We start from the raw sequence: 12334 nt of genomic DNA on the forward strand, positions 1-12334 counted from the left end.
AGTGTGCACAGGCTGCAACCTGAAGTATGTTAGCTTAGCGTGGTTTTGGCTTGGTTAGGACATTAATTTTCCTGCCTGGTATTTTATCTCCTTTGGGAAATTGAACTAGTATTCATCTCTCTTTCTAAACACATTACCTTATATGCATTTCTTTTCCTGTCTTTGGAAGCTTGAGATAATTATTTTTAACCTGACCCTAAGCATTTCTTTTGTCTACTCTTTTCCTTTCACCAATTAGTTCAATTCTTTTCTTGAAAGTGCTCAACTTCAGGTTATTAGTTCCCTTCTTAAGTGGAAAAGTGTGGTTGCTTGGTGTCAAATCAAAATTGATTCTTTCTCTTTGATGATAGAAACACTTCCAACCTGCTTCTAGTTTCTCCTGTACCCCGCCTAGACAACAAAGATAGTAAAAGTGTGTGGCCACATGTGGATCCTGTATATTCTTGACCTAAAGAAGTAATACTTCAGCCACTTTCAGAAGATGAGGGCGTCTAGTTAAATGGACGTGAATGCCCTTGCTTTTTTTACCCTAGTCCACATATATGTGCCTTGATTCTCTGGAAGACTGAAGATCAACCTATGCCTAGCTAGTCAGTATAGTGCAAGTGTCAATATGGAATTTGTGTCTCTCCATTCTGTGCTTCAGATATTCTGGAGTACTTGCTGTGAAGATAATATAATAAAATGGGTATCTGAAGTGCAAGTGAGTCTTGAGTTTTGGACAGGAGCCTTTTCTGGCCCTACCTGGAGATGCCAGAGGTTGAACATGGGACCTTTTCCATGCAAAGCGTGCACTCTATAACTAACCTACTGCTACAGAATCTTACTTGGTCATGCAACAGGTCAACACACTTTTTTTCTATCCTGAGATACCAATCACAGGAATGTTAATCTCTAGATCTGCTTATTCAGTTAACTTCATATCTCTTGGATTTGTCTTCTCTTGTATTCATGTGTCATCAGTCAAGCTTTCTGGCTTTTCTTTCTTGGAAAATTGAAGGTTGCATGAGACTTGAGGAAGGTTGGTAGGCCATACTTTATGGTCCCCCAACTAGATCAAGGCAAGATAAGCGTTTGAGATGAGAAAATTGAGCACATCTTCCGGTACTTCAGACATTTTGGAGTACTTGCTCTTAAATAGCTTTATCAGGAATGGGGATATATAATAAATGGGTGTCTGAAATGTTCTTCAGTCTTGTGGTTTAACAGAATACCTCATTAATTCTGGATTATCAGGTAGATGGATCCATATGTCTTATGCTCTATTGAAAGGCACTTAACCACATCAATACAAGTGGATATCTTCATAGGTAACCTATGAACTTGGATGTAAAAGTAACTCAGAATAGGTATTTAGTTCAGATATAATTTTTTAACCTTTGCCAACCGTTCTTTGACTTTCAGTGTTCTTTCATTGCTAGTGTAAAGCCCTGTTTTTTTAGATTGCAGGTGCATCATGAACTACAATACCTCGAGGTGTAAGGTTTTTCAGTATAAGTACACTTTCCTAAAACAATGTAGATATTGATGTAAAACAAGTTCAGAGTAGGAAACAGTGGCATCTACAACACTTCTGAGAAAGAATAATAGAATAACTTAATCTGAAATTTCAAAGGAAGATAGTGGCCTTGTTTGAACAATCGTATCTCAGTTTAACAGGCTGAGATATGAACAAACTGTGTGCCCATGCAAACTATGGTTGTTCCTAAGAAGCCAAGGATCTTAAACCACAATTTGAATTTGGTTTACGATCCTGCTTGTTCTGAACCTGGCAACCATAATTTCCTGGTTTGGATGAAATACGTAACTATGGTTAACTGAGGACATCTGGGTTTAATTGTGACATGCCAAGAAGGGAAGTGAATGCATGTGCAGGCACCACTAAACAAGGTTAGTGGCTAAAGTTAATTAGCCACTAATTAACTTTAGCATTAATTAAACAGGAAGACGGTGGTGCTCCAGAAGTATAAGCATGGTTGCTATAAACTTGGACGCAATACCCTTTGATTAATTATAGTAGTGGCAGTTGTGCTTCTGTATTTGTGACCTTATCAAAAAGAGATCACATTTCTTATCTGAAGTAGGTTATACGATAAGATCTTTCTTCAGCTTTCCACTACTGTGGTAGCTGACTAAAGTGATGCTAGTCTAAAGTTCTGCTGTACTCTTGGTATATTTAACTTCTTTAAAACATGAAAGTTTTCAAAAACACAAATAGCTTAACATCTTAAAAATATGAAAAGTGATATTTCATAATATGTTTTTGGAAAAAACATATAGTGATGTGGGATTAAGTAATTTTTTTGTTGAAAGCAGTTGGGTACCATATTGGGTGACTTTAGGACATGGTTGGCATGTAACAACAGCCCATTATTTAAACAACCCATGGATTTTTGTGCATCAGTGGGAGAGCGCGGGCACACTGCCTCCCATGCACCAGCCACTTCTGCTTTTAATCAGTGATCTATGATTAGCTCACTCATAGATTGTTGAGCATCACGTGAAAACCTGGAGTGCTGGGTTGTTTAGGGGCTAAACAACCCAGCAGTTACCCCATGGTTTGTTGTTGGGTTAACTGCTGGGTTGTTTAGCCCCTAGACAACCCAGTGCTCTCAGTTCAGATGTCACACTCAACAACTTATCAGCGGACTAAGTGTAGGTTGTTGATTAATAGTGGAAGTGGCTCGTGTGCTGCAGTCAATCCTTCCTACTTATTCCCAGCAGCCCATGGGTTGTTTAACCCATGGGCTGTTGTTACGTGCAAACTGGCCCTAGGTGTTCCATATAAAATCTTACTTTGTCATAGTTGGTATTGATTGGTTTATAGGGCAATGCTAGATATTAGATGTAAGCCCCATTGAGTTCAATGGGATTTAATCCAAGATAAGTAAGTAGAGGATTACAGCCTTAATTACATTATAGCATTAAAGAGGTTGCAAACCTGACAGGCTTCTGGGGCTTGTACAGGCATGCATGCATGGAAGCAACGTGATCATATGAAATACAACTACTATGAATTGCATACTCCCTGGCCATTTTTTCATCATTTTGTTGGTGCATTCACCTTTTAAATGTGTGAGCTGTGAATGGAAATTCAGTTTTATTAGGAAGTTAAATGTGATTTGATGAACTTATCATAGTTGAATTGCAGGGCAAGGTGGTTGAATAAAAATAGTTTATTTAATTTAAGTGTAGTAGTAGACCAGTTGGAGTACTGTTAGAAATTGTTAGCAGTTATTTCTCCCTGTAATGAATGTATAATATATTTGAGTATTTGGAGGTGATAGCATTGAAGTTTAAACTTCCTTTGGTTGTGTTTATAGGATGGAATGAAATTTATTTCTATTGGTGCTCTGTATTCTGAGCTTGTGGCAGTTAGCAGTAAAGGGGAGCTCTATCAGTGGAAGTGGAGTGAATCTGAACCTTACAGAAATGCACAGGTATGTATCATTACGTTCAATAAAATTTGAAAGCTTTTTTATATAAAAACGTGCTTGATTTGATCATACTTCAATGTGATCAACATTTGGCCAGGGCTCTACAGATAGATGGGGCAGTTTCGCCTCCAGGCCTAGTGCTGGCTCTGGAAAACCACTGCTAACTTCTTTCTTAGCAGCTTCACAATTTTAACTGAAGATAATTGCAGTGGCTAAGAAAGGAGAAGTCAGGAGACGTTTGCCTAATGCTGTGCTTCGTTAACTATGCATCTTTCCTCCCTCTCCTCAGCAACAACACAATATGAGAGCCACCACAGCTAGAGTGGATCAGCCATGGGAAAGGGGGCGGGGGGCTGTACTGCGTTGCTTGGCTTCTCTGACCCATCTTGTAATACTCAGCCATATGTGAATAGAGGTAATTCACTTCTGTGGCAAAACAATATACTACTGTTCTTGGGGCACCATTGGGATGGAGCAAATCCTGCTCCACAGTTGTGACTTGGAGGGGAATACTAGATCTCCCTCCCTGCCAACCAGTATTATGAATATTCCACTGATGAATTTATAAAATATTCACTTCGTTTTGCTTCCAAAGAATCCTTCAATACATCATCCACGTGCAGGGTCCTTGGGCTTAACCAACGAGAAGATTGTCCTCCTTTCAGCAAATAGCATCAGAGCAACTGTTGCCACAGAAAACAATAAGGTATGAAATACTGAGAAAATACTCACTGTGATTAATCTCCTTCCATTGCCATGCCATGGAAAAAAAATTACAGCTTGGTCTTCACGAAATTATTTGCAGACATTAATTTCCTTAATAAGCTTGCAGCTAGAACATTCTTACAAAAACAGAGGTTAGGATTAGTCAAGAATATGATAAGAGGCAGATACTTGTGGTATTAGGAGGCTTCAGTATTTCTGGATCTGAAATTCTGTTAACCCTTTTAAAATACAAAGGCTTTGGCCTACTAACAACAATAGATAAACTTTTTTACAGGAAAAAAGGAGCAGCTATCAAAGTAGGGACTATATAAAGCAAAGGTGGGATGTTTGTAACTTCCACGTGGCTCTTGAGGTTTTCTCTTTGCTTTGTGTCTTAGAATGCTTATATACTTCTAGCCTGTAAGCTTATTTGATGAGAAATTTCCCCTGTGGTCTTGGGTGCCTAACGTGTTCATCATTCCTTGTTCAAAGAGTCATCAGTCCCAGTTGACTAAAATAATTTTTTGAGATGAAGTAGTCAGATTACAGAATAAAGATAAGGACCCCTGTCTAAAGCACTCTGTAATCTTCAGTGGATGCCCAACTTGCCCCACCCACAAAAGTTTCCTGTTCATTCCAGTGGAGGGAGCAGATTCCTGCCTACAGAGGAATGCGCATATGGTGCTCTTTGAATGGGCAAGGTGGGGGAGGTTCTGTGAGCATTTCAGCTGTTCTTGGGTTTAAAAGAGTGGGAGCGGGGCTAATGCATGTGTAGAAACAGTACCGGAAAGGATTAGAGCAGAGCTTCAAAGCATAATTCTAAAATTGTTTTGCCTCAATTATCCCATTATTACTCTATTGCCATTTTATGTGCTCATGAATACAAAGGCCTATATGTGTTATGATTCACTGCAGGTATGTTCTTTTTCTCTTTTAGGTAGCTACCTGGGTAGATGAAACTTTGAGTTCGGTAGCTTCTAAACTAGAGCATACTGCGCAGACTTACTCGGAGCTGCAAGGAGAACGGATTGTTTCACTGCATTGTTGTGCCCTTTATACCTGTGCTCAGTTGGAGAATAACCTGTACTGGTGGTAAGTACATATTTCAATTTAAGGGTCCAAATATGGTATTTTCCTTTTTGAAAATCCATAGAGGAGAATTTGACATATTAAGGTGCAGTCAGTTACCCGTTTAGGTTAAGAGGCTCCTCTCACTTGTTTTAATTGAACTGGATTTTATCTTCTAGTTAAAATTCCTTAAGCTTATTCACACAGGTCATATTGCTTTGAGGGGAGGACTGTCCTTGTATTTGTTTTTGAGAGCAAGGAAGGGTATTGTTGTCTTAAAGCACTGAATTGAGTTTAATACTTCTTTAATGGTTTTGTTATTTAATGCTAAAGAGGTTTACAGTGTTTACATATTCCAGTGCATATGTCAGTGTCCCTGATCTTTAAAAACTTTGTAGATGTACCTGTTTTATGGTCTGCATGAGCACATTTCCCATATATATGACTGTACAGTATTCTCCCTGAAGAAACAGTGACATTTTAAGCAGGAATAATGTTTTTCTGGAGCCTGGTAATACAATCTTACTTTTTCAGATCCCAAGATGAAATTAGCAGTAATTCCCCCAAGGGACATGAGAACATTCACTGCTTTTGCTTTTAATTAACACTTTAACTACCATATCACTTTGAAAATCATATTTATAGATCATAAAAAGTCATTGGACATTTCTTGTATGTTAAAAAAGTGTTTTTTCTCTTAGGGGTGTAGTTCCTTTTAGCCAAAGGAAGAAGATGCTGGAAAAGGCCAGAGCCAAAAATAAAAAACCTAAGTCTAGTGCTGGTATCTCCTCAATGCCAAATATCACTGTTGGTACTCAGGTATGTAGAGGCCTAGTATGGGACATTTTAAAGCTTTGAGAAGAAATAAATGCTTGATTGAACAAACTGGACTGTTTCTTTGCTGTAAGATCCTTTTACGATACCGTGATAAGTGACAAGGTGTCTGCAGACAGTATTTTGAGGCTGGGGCTCCTATTGCCTGAACTGGCAGAACTTCAAGCACTCGCCCACCCATCCACACTTTGCACTGTGCTTTGTCCTAGCTAGGATCCGATTGGGCACCCTGTGTTTTATTTCTGTACTTTCACTGTTGCATCCATAGATTTTCAAACATGCTGGTATGCCTGCACTTGCTATTTGCCATATCTTTATGCCTCCCTTGGAACCAGGTGACCTGTGTTAGGAAACTATGCTCTAAGGCTTTATTTTGCAGCTAAGATCATGTGTTTTCTGATTTCCATGTCCCACAACTGATGAATCCAATTAAATTGTATTATTTACTACCTCTTCAAAGTATTTTTTTCTTAGTTTTGATGTTTCATTTGATATACATAGTTGAGTCTCTCCCTTCTTGACTGCAGGTGTGTTTGAGGAATAATCCTCTCTATCATGCTGGAGCAGTTGCTTTTTCAATTAGTGCTGGAATTCCTAAAGTTGGTGTTTTAATGGAATCTGTTTGGAATATGAATGACAGCTGTAGGTTTCAGCTCCGGTCACCAGAGAGTTTAAAGAACATGGAGAAAGCTAATAAAACTACAGAGGCAAAGTAAGTGCTCTCCAATTTTTTGAGAGATGTTTAAAATATAGTAGATGGTTGCAGAAAAGGATCTTGAACTGGCACTAAATTGTGGATCTTTGCACTCAAGCCCTTAGATACTTCAAAACTGAATGGAATTCCCCTCAAGCACTTTAGGGAGCCATAAGTGTTTCTCTGATAGATGTTTCTCTAAAGATTGTCTATTGGCAAAGAATTGAGCAAAGTGGTTACATAGGCCAGGCCAGTCATGCGAGACATGCATCGTTTTCAAATAGTGGACAAGCACATTCTGAACATGTATTTTGGCTTTTCTGATCCAACCTAAGGATAGTATTTTTGTTCTGAAAACGAGCTTTTAAACTGTTCTTGTGTATAACGTTACATCAAGTGTGATTAGCAGAACTTTGTGTTCACATAAAAAAAATCCAGAAAGTTAGCAGCTTTGTCCAAAAACACGGCGAGTCTTCACACTGAGTTCATAAAAAAGCAGTTGTATTTATTTATGACATTTGTATGCTGTCGTATAACATGAAGTTTTCTTGGTGCCTTAAAATAAATAAACATAAAAATAATTTAAATACAAAATGTGCATACACTGAAAGCAGCAAAAATACAACAAGAAATAATACAGCAAATCCAGAATTGAAACACACATTTTTAAACTGAGAAGCCCAGATTACATGAATCATTTAATCAATTTAACAGTTTATTATTTTTGAAATCCTAGGCCTGAAAGCAAACAGGAACCAGTGAAAACTGAAATGGGTCCACCACCTTCTCCAGCTTCGACTTGTAGTGATGCCTCTTCAATAGCAAGCAGTGCATCAATGCCATATAGTAAGTTATCTAGGGAGAAAGTGTAATTTGATATTCTATTGAAAAGCACAGTGGTGCTAAGTCTGACAATTAATGTATCCATATTTAGTTACTGAACACCCAAAACGAATAACGTAATAATGTTCCATAAATTACTTAGTTGGTAGTTTGGAAAATGGAACTTTTGAAGAATGTGTTCTCCTTTTCTTTTTCAATTCTTTATCAACTGGCGTTGACATTTCTGTTCTAATGCAGGGCCACATTCAGACTTAATGATAAACCAAAATTGCTGAGAATTCTGACCTTTGGTTCATGAGCAGTGTACTTACATTATGCTGCCCAGTTGCCCCTGCTTGGTTCCTCCACCAGCAGGAGTAGTTTAACCAGAAACAAGGAAGCAAAAGGTTTCCCATTATGTCCAAACCCAGACCATGGCTTGTTGCTCCTCTAACAAACCAAGAATGGGAAATCAGTTTCAAGCCCTGATTTTAGACTTGGGTTTGTTAGGGGAGTGACAAACCAGGAGTCTGGATTTGGACATAATGGAAAGCTTTTGCTTCCTTGTTAATTTCTTGGTGGGAGGGGCCAAGCAGGGGGCGGGAGGTGATCAGGCTGGGTGCACCAGCATGCTGCTTGTGAACGATAAGCCAGAATTCTCAGTAATTCTGGCTTATTGTTACATTCGAACATGGCCATTATATTCTGTCACATAATTTATTAACATGTATAGTTTTAGACTGAGATTAACAAAATACAATTTTTGCTTTTCATAAAAGGTGCTTTTTGTGAGAAGTTACGGCCATATGTTCATCTTTATCTAGACAATATGTACTTTAGAGAAATACCACCCAAACAATTTTAATCATTGCTACTTGATTCTTATCTAAGAACGGCGACGATCTACACCGGCTCCAAAAGAGGAGGAAAAAGTGAATGAAGAACAGTGGTCTCTTAGGGAAGTTGTATTTGTTGAAGATGTTAAGAATGTTCCTGTTGGCAAGGTTTGTATAAAGCAAGCTTTGTTTTAATTTCCTTTTAATTGCTGTGCATCATTCCAGTTTACTGCAAACCTAGCCTTAGTGGTTTAACTATCTCACTCTGAAATAGACTGTCTTGTGCTTTTGTTGGAGGTACTGATTAATTTGTATCATTTTCACTGTGAGCTCTCTCAGCATACAGCTTGTTCATAGACCTATCAAAATGGAGCACATTACAAGACTAAAAGCTGCTTCGATGAGAGAGGATACTGCTGGGTTGTTCTGATAGTTTCAGGAGATGGATGCTGAAGTAAGGGATTTTTTTGGTATTGTTTCTTTCCCTGGAAAGTCTACTGCACTAGCTCTTCCTCTGTGAGTGCTACTTCCAGAAGCTGTGGTGGGGTGGATGTCCTCACATGCAAAATGAACAATGCTGCAAGAGACTATACTATTTGCCATAAGCCACTTGATTTCTGTATAGTACTTTAAAATGCTGAAGTTCTTTAAGCACAGATTGTTTTTAGCTTGACCAAGAGTTTTAGTTAGGCCTATTTTTAGTTAACCTATTTTTTTTAAAAAAATGGTTGGAAATGAGGAGCTGTTAACTTTTACCATCTTCTCACTGGATTAAAAAATAGATTGCAGTAATTGCTAGGTTTCGATTTTCTCAAAATTGCTGCTGCTGTTGTGCATTGGTTTGCCAATTTCCATTTTTTAGGGTTCTGTATGAAACACATCGGGGTTATACGTAGATCCCAGATTTTGGAATGTTTTGCAGTATATGTACTGGGCTTTCGGTATGTGAGGAAGTGGCATGTCACAAGTCCAAAGCAGAAATTATACTGGCAAAGTTCGGCATTACATTTGTGGTTCCGCCTGTGCCAGAAACACACTGAAACATGCTGAATTCTCCAGACTTTTCAGGAGACTAGACAGTTCTCAGGACTGATTCAGGACTGGAAGATATGTTGTAGCCTCAACATCTTCTGACAACGTAGAACAGTGATATCACTGCTTCATGTTGGTGCTGGGGTTGGGTGCACAGCATGGTTATCATGTTAGCTTGGCCTTTGGTGTCTCAGAAGTCTTCTCTGGTTCTGCTGTAAATTTTGGGATTCTTCAGTGGAAGAACTAGGTCTCTGGAATCTGAAATAGTATGTCATGCAAGTAAAGGGTAAGTAGTGTGACAATTGCCCTAACAATCAGGTGTATTGGTAAAACCACAAAATTGAGTATCTTTGCTCTAATGTTTCTGTGCATTTAAAATCCTAAGTGCAGTTTAAAAATCTGTGTTTTCAGTTATACCTCAGAGGGTTTGATTTATTTCCGTACTATATGTAATATGTTTTTCTTACAGGTATTAAAGGTGGATGGTGCTTATGTTGCTGTAAAATTTCCAGGGACATCCACTAATGCAAACTGTACAAGCAGCTCTGGTTTAGATCCTGATCCATCTTCTCTTCTCCAAGATTGCCGATTGCTCAGAATAGATGAACTCCAGGTATGTGTGCTAACAGCAACACTTGACTATTTAAATTGTCAACGAATTTCTTTCATGTGGCTACAGTTTAGAATTTGTGTACACGTCTGTTGCCCTTATAAATGTCAGAACTGCAGAAGATACAAAAATGAGCAGCTAATATGCGAAGCAGGAGCATCTTAAGATTTTTTTTTTTTTTTTTTTAGTTTAGCTAAGGGGAGAGATAACCAAGATTTAAAAAAATTACACACAGTATAGTGAATTTTTTTTTATAAGAACCTGGGATCACCCATGAAATTGATTGGCAGTAGGTTCAACATACGCAAAAGAGGAAATACTTCACACAACACATACATTTATTTCAACTCATAACTGTAGGATGTAGTGATGGCCATCTTCTTAGATGGCATTAAAAAGGGTAGACAGATGGATGGATGATCTGTCAGTCAGTGTACATTAGCCATGACAGCTAAGAAGCATCTGATTGTTAAATGCTAGCTAGATGCTAGATGCAAAAAAAGAAAGAAAGAAAGAAAAAAGATTGGCTTTTGCCACCATAATGTTCTCCCTACTTGTGAGCTTGCTGGAGGTATCTGGTTGGCTGTTGTTGCAGAAGAATACAACAGCAATTCAAATCCATTGAATTGGGTTGGAGTTACAGAAAATCTCCTTTTGTTACAGGTGGTAAAAACTGGTGGGACACCAAAAGTTCCAGACTGTTTTCAGAGGACTCCTAAAAAGCTCTGTATTCCTGAAAAAACAGAAATCCTTGCAGTGAATGTAGATTCAAAAGGTAAGGGTGCATTTTTTCCTTCAGTTTTTCTGCTGCTTTCTTTGGAAAAGAAGAAAAATGTTTACCCTCTTAAGTAATTAATGTTAAACTGAGTGATCTGCATTTCATTAATGAATATTTACTAGTTCAGTAGTTTTGAATAATCTGAGGAAATAAAGTCTATTGGTCAATGTCTTGTTTGCATGTTTTTAGGGGTGCATGCTGTCCTGAAGACTGGAAACTGGGTTAGATACTGCATCTTTGATCTTGCAACTGGAAAAGCAGAACAAGAAAACAATTTTCCCACTAGCAGTATTGCTTTCCTTGGGCAGAATGAGAGGAATGTTGCAATTTTCACTGCTGGACAGGTTTGTTTGTTCTCAGCTTCATGCGTTTTAAAGGTTTCCCCCCATAAAATTACCTGTAATGGGCTTGTTTAATGTTCATAAACAATTACTACATTCCCTGCTTAATGTAAATTAATAAGTTTATAACGGTTAATTTTGTGTTGTATACTCTTGATTTATATATGTGGGTGGAGAGAGTATGACAGAAAAGAAGAGAAGGTTTCTCCAGTGGTATAGGCAGAGAATTAGGCTAGCCGTCACAACCTGGTGCCCTCCAGATGTGTTGGACTGCAAGTCCTATCATCCCCATCCAACATGGCAAAAACAGCATGTGTGCATTAGCCTCAGATCTTGTTGTCAGGCTGCTCTTGGGAATTTGTGCAGTAATAATTAAGAATAGCACCAATGGATGTGTAAAGTGCCTTTCCTTCATCACTAGTAACTGCAACCTGTTCCTGCACATTTAGGATTAAATAACAGAGATTCCAGGGCAGATGACATCTTCATTTTGTGGATCACTGCCTTGTTGTGGCGAAGGGGCTTGCGTAACTCAGTGAAGCCATAAGCTATGCCAACAGGTCATGGCAGAGAGTTCTGACAAAATGTGGTCCACTGGAGAAGGAAATGGCAACCCACTCCAGTATTCTTGCCAAGAAAACCCCATGGAACGTAGCACAAGGCTAAAAGAGATGATGCCGGAAGATGAGCCCCTCAGGACGGAAGGTGTCCAATATACTACTGGGGAAGAGCAGAGGGTATTTCCAAGTAGCGCCAGAAAGAGTGAAGCGGCTGGGCCAAAGCCGAAAGGACACTCAGCTGTGGATGTGTCTGGTGGTGAAAAGAAAATCCGATGCTGTAAAGAACAACATTGTTTAGGAACCTGGAATGTAAGATCAATGAATCAAGGTAAGCTGGAGGTGGTCAAGCATGAGATGGCAAGATTGAACATCGACATCTTGGGAATCAGCGAACTAAAATGGACAAGCATGGGCGAATTTAATTCAGGTGACCATCATATCTACTACTGTGGGCAAGAATCCCCTAGAAGAAATGGAGTAGCACTCATAGTCAACAAAAGGGTGGGAAAAGCAGTACTGGGGTACAATCTTAAAAACGATAGAATTATCTCAGTACGAATCCAAGGCAAACCATTCAACATCACAGTAATTCAAGTCTGTGCCCCAACCACTGATGC

General features: G+C 38.8%; 1 protein-coding gene across 8 annotated transcripts in view; it reads left to right on the forward strand.

Moving 5' to 3' along the window:
- Nucleotides 1-12334, forward strand: part of UBR5 (ubiquitin protein ligase E3 component n-recognin 5) — a 102225-nt gene that overhangs the window by 27456 nt on the left and 62435 nt on the right. For all 8 annotated transcript variants that reach the window (XM_084848985.1, XM_084848990.1, XM_084848987.1 and 5 more), the window contains 10 exons: nt 3324-3440; nt 4033-4143; nt 5080-5234; nt 5912-6029; nt 6572-6756; nt 7475-7584; nt 8452-8564; nt 9898-10041; nt 10702-10813; nt 11006-11160. In XM_084848985.1, the coding sequence (XP_084705111.1) occupies nt 3324-3440; nt 4033-4143; nt 5080-5234; nt 5912-6029; nt 6572-6756; nt 7475-7584; nt 8452-8564; nt 9898-10041; nt 10702-10813; nt 11006-11160 (1320 nt within the window). The remainder of the gene's footprint in view (nt 1-3323; nt 3441-4032; nt 4144-5079; nt 5235-5911; nt 6030-6571; nt 6757-7474; nt 7585-8451; nt 8565-9897; nt 10042-10701; nt 10814-11005; nt 11161-12334) is intronic.

Source organism: Heloderma suspectum, chromosome 4, assembly GCF_057233095.1.
Source record: "Heloderma suspectum isolate Gila_16-S chromosome 4, 16-S_ref, whole genome shotgun sequence".
Lineage (NCBI taxonomy): Eukaryota > Metazoa > Chordata > Lepidosauria > Squamata > Helodermatidae > Heloderma > Heloderma suspectum.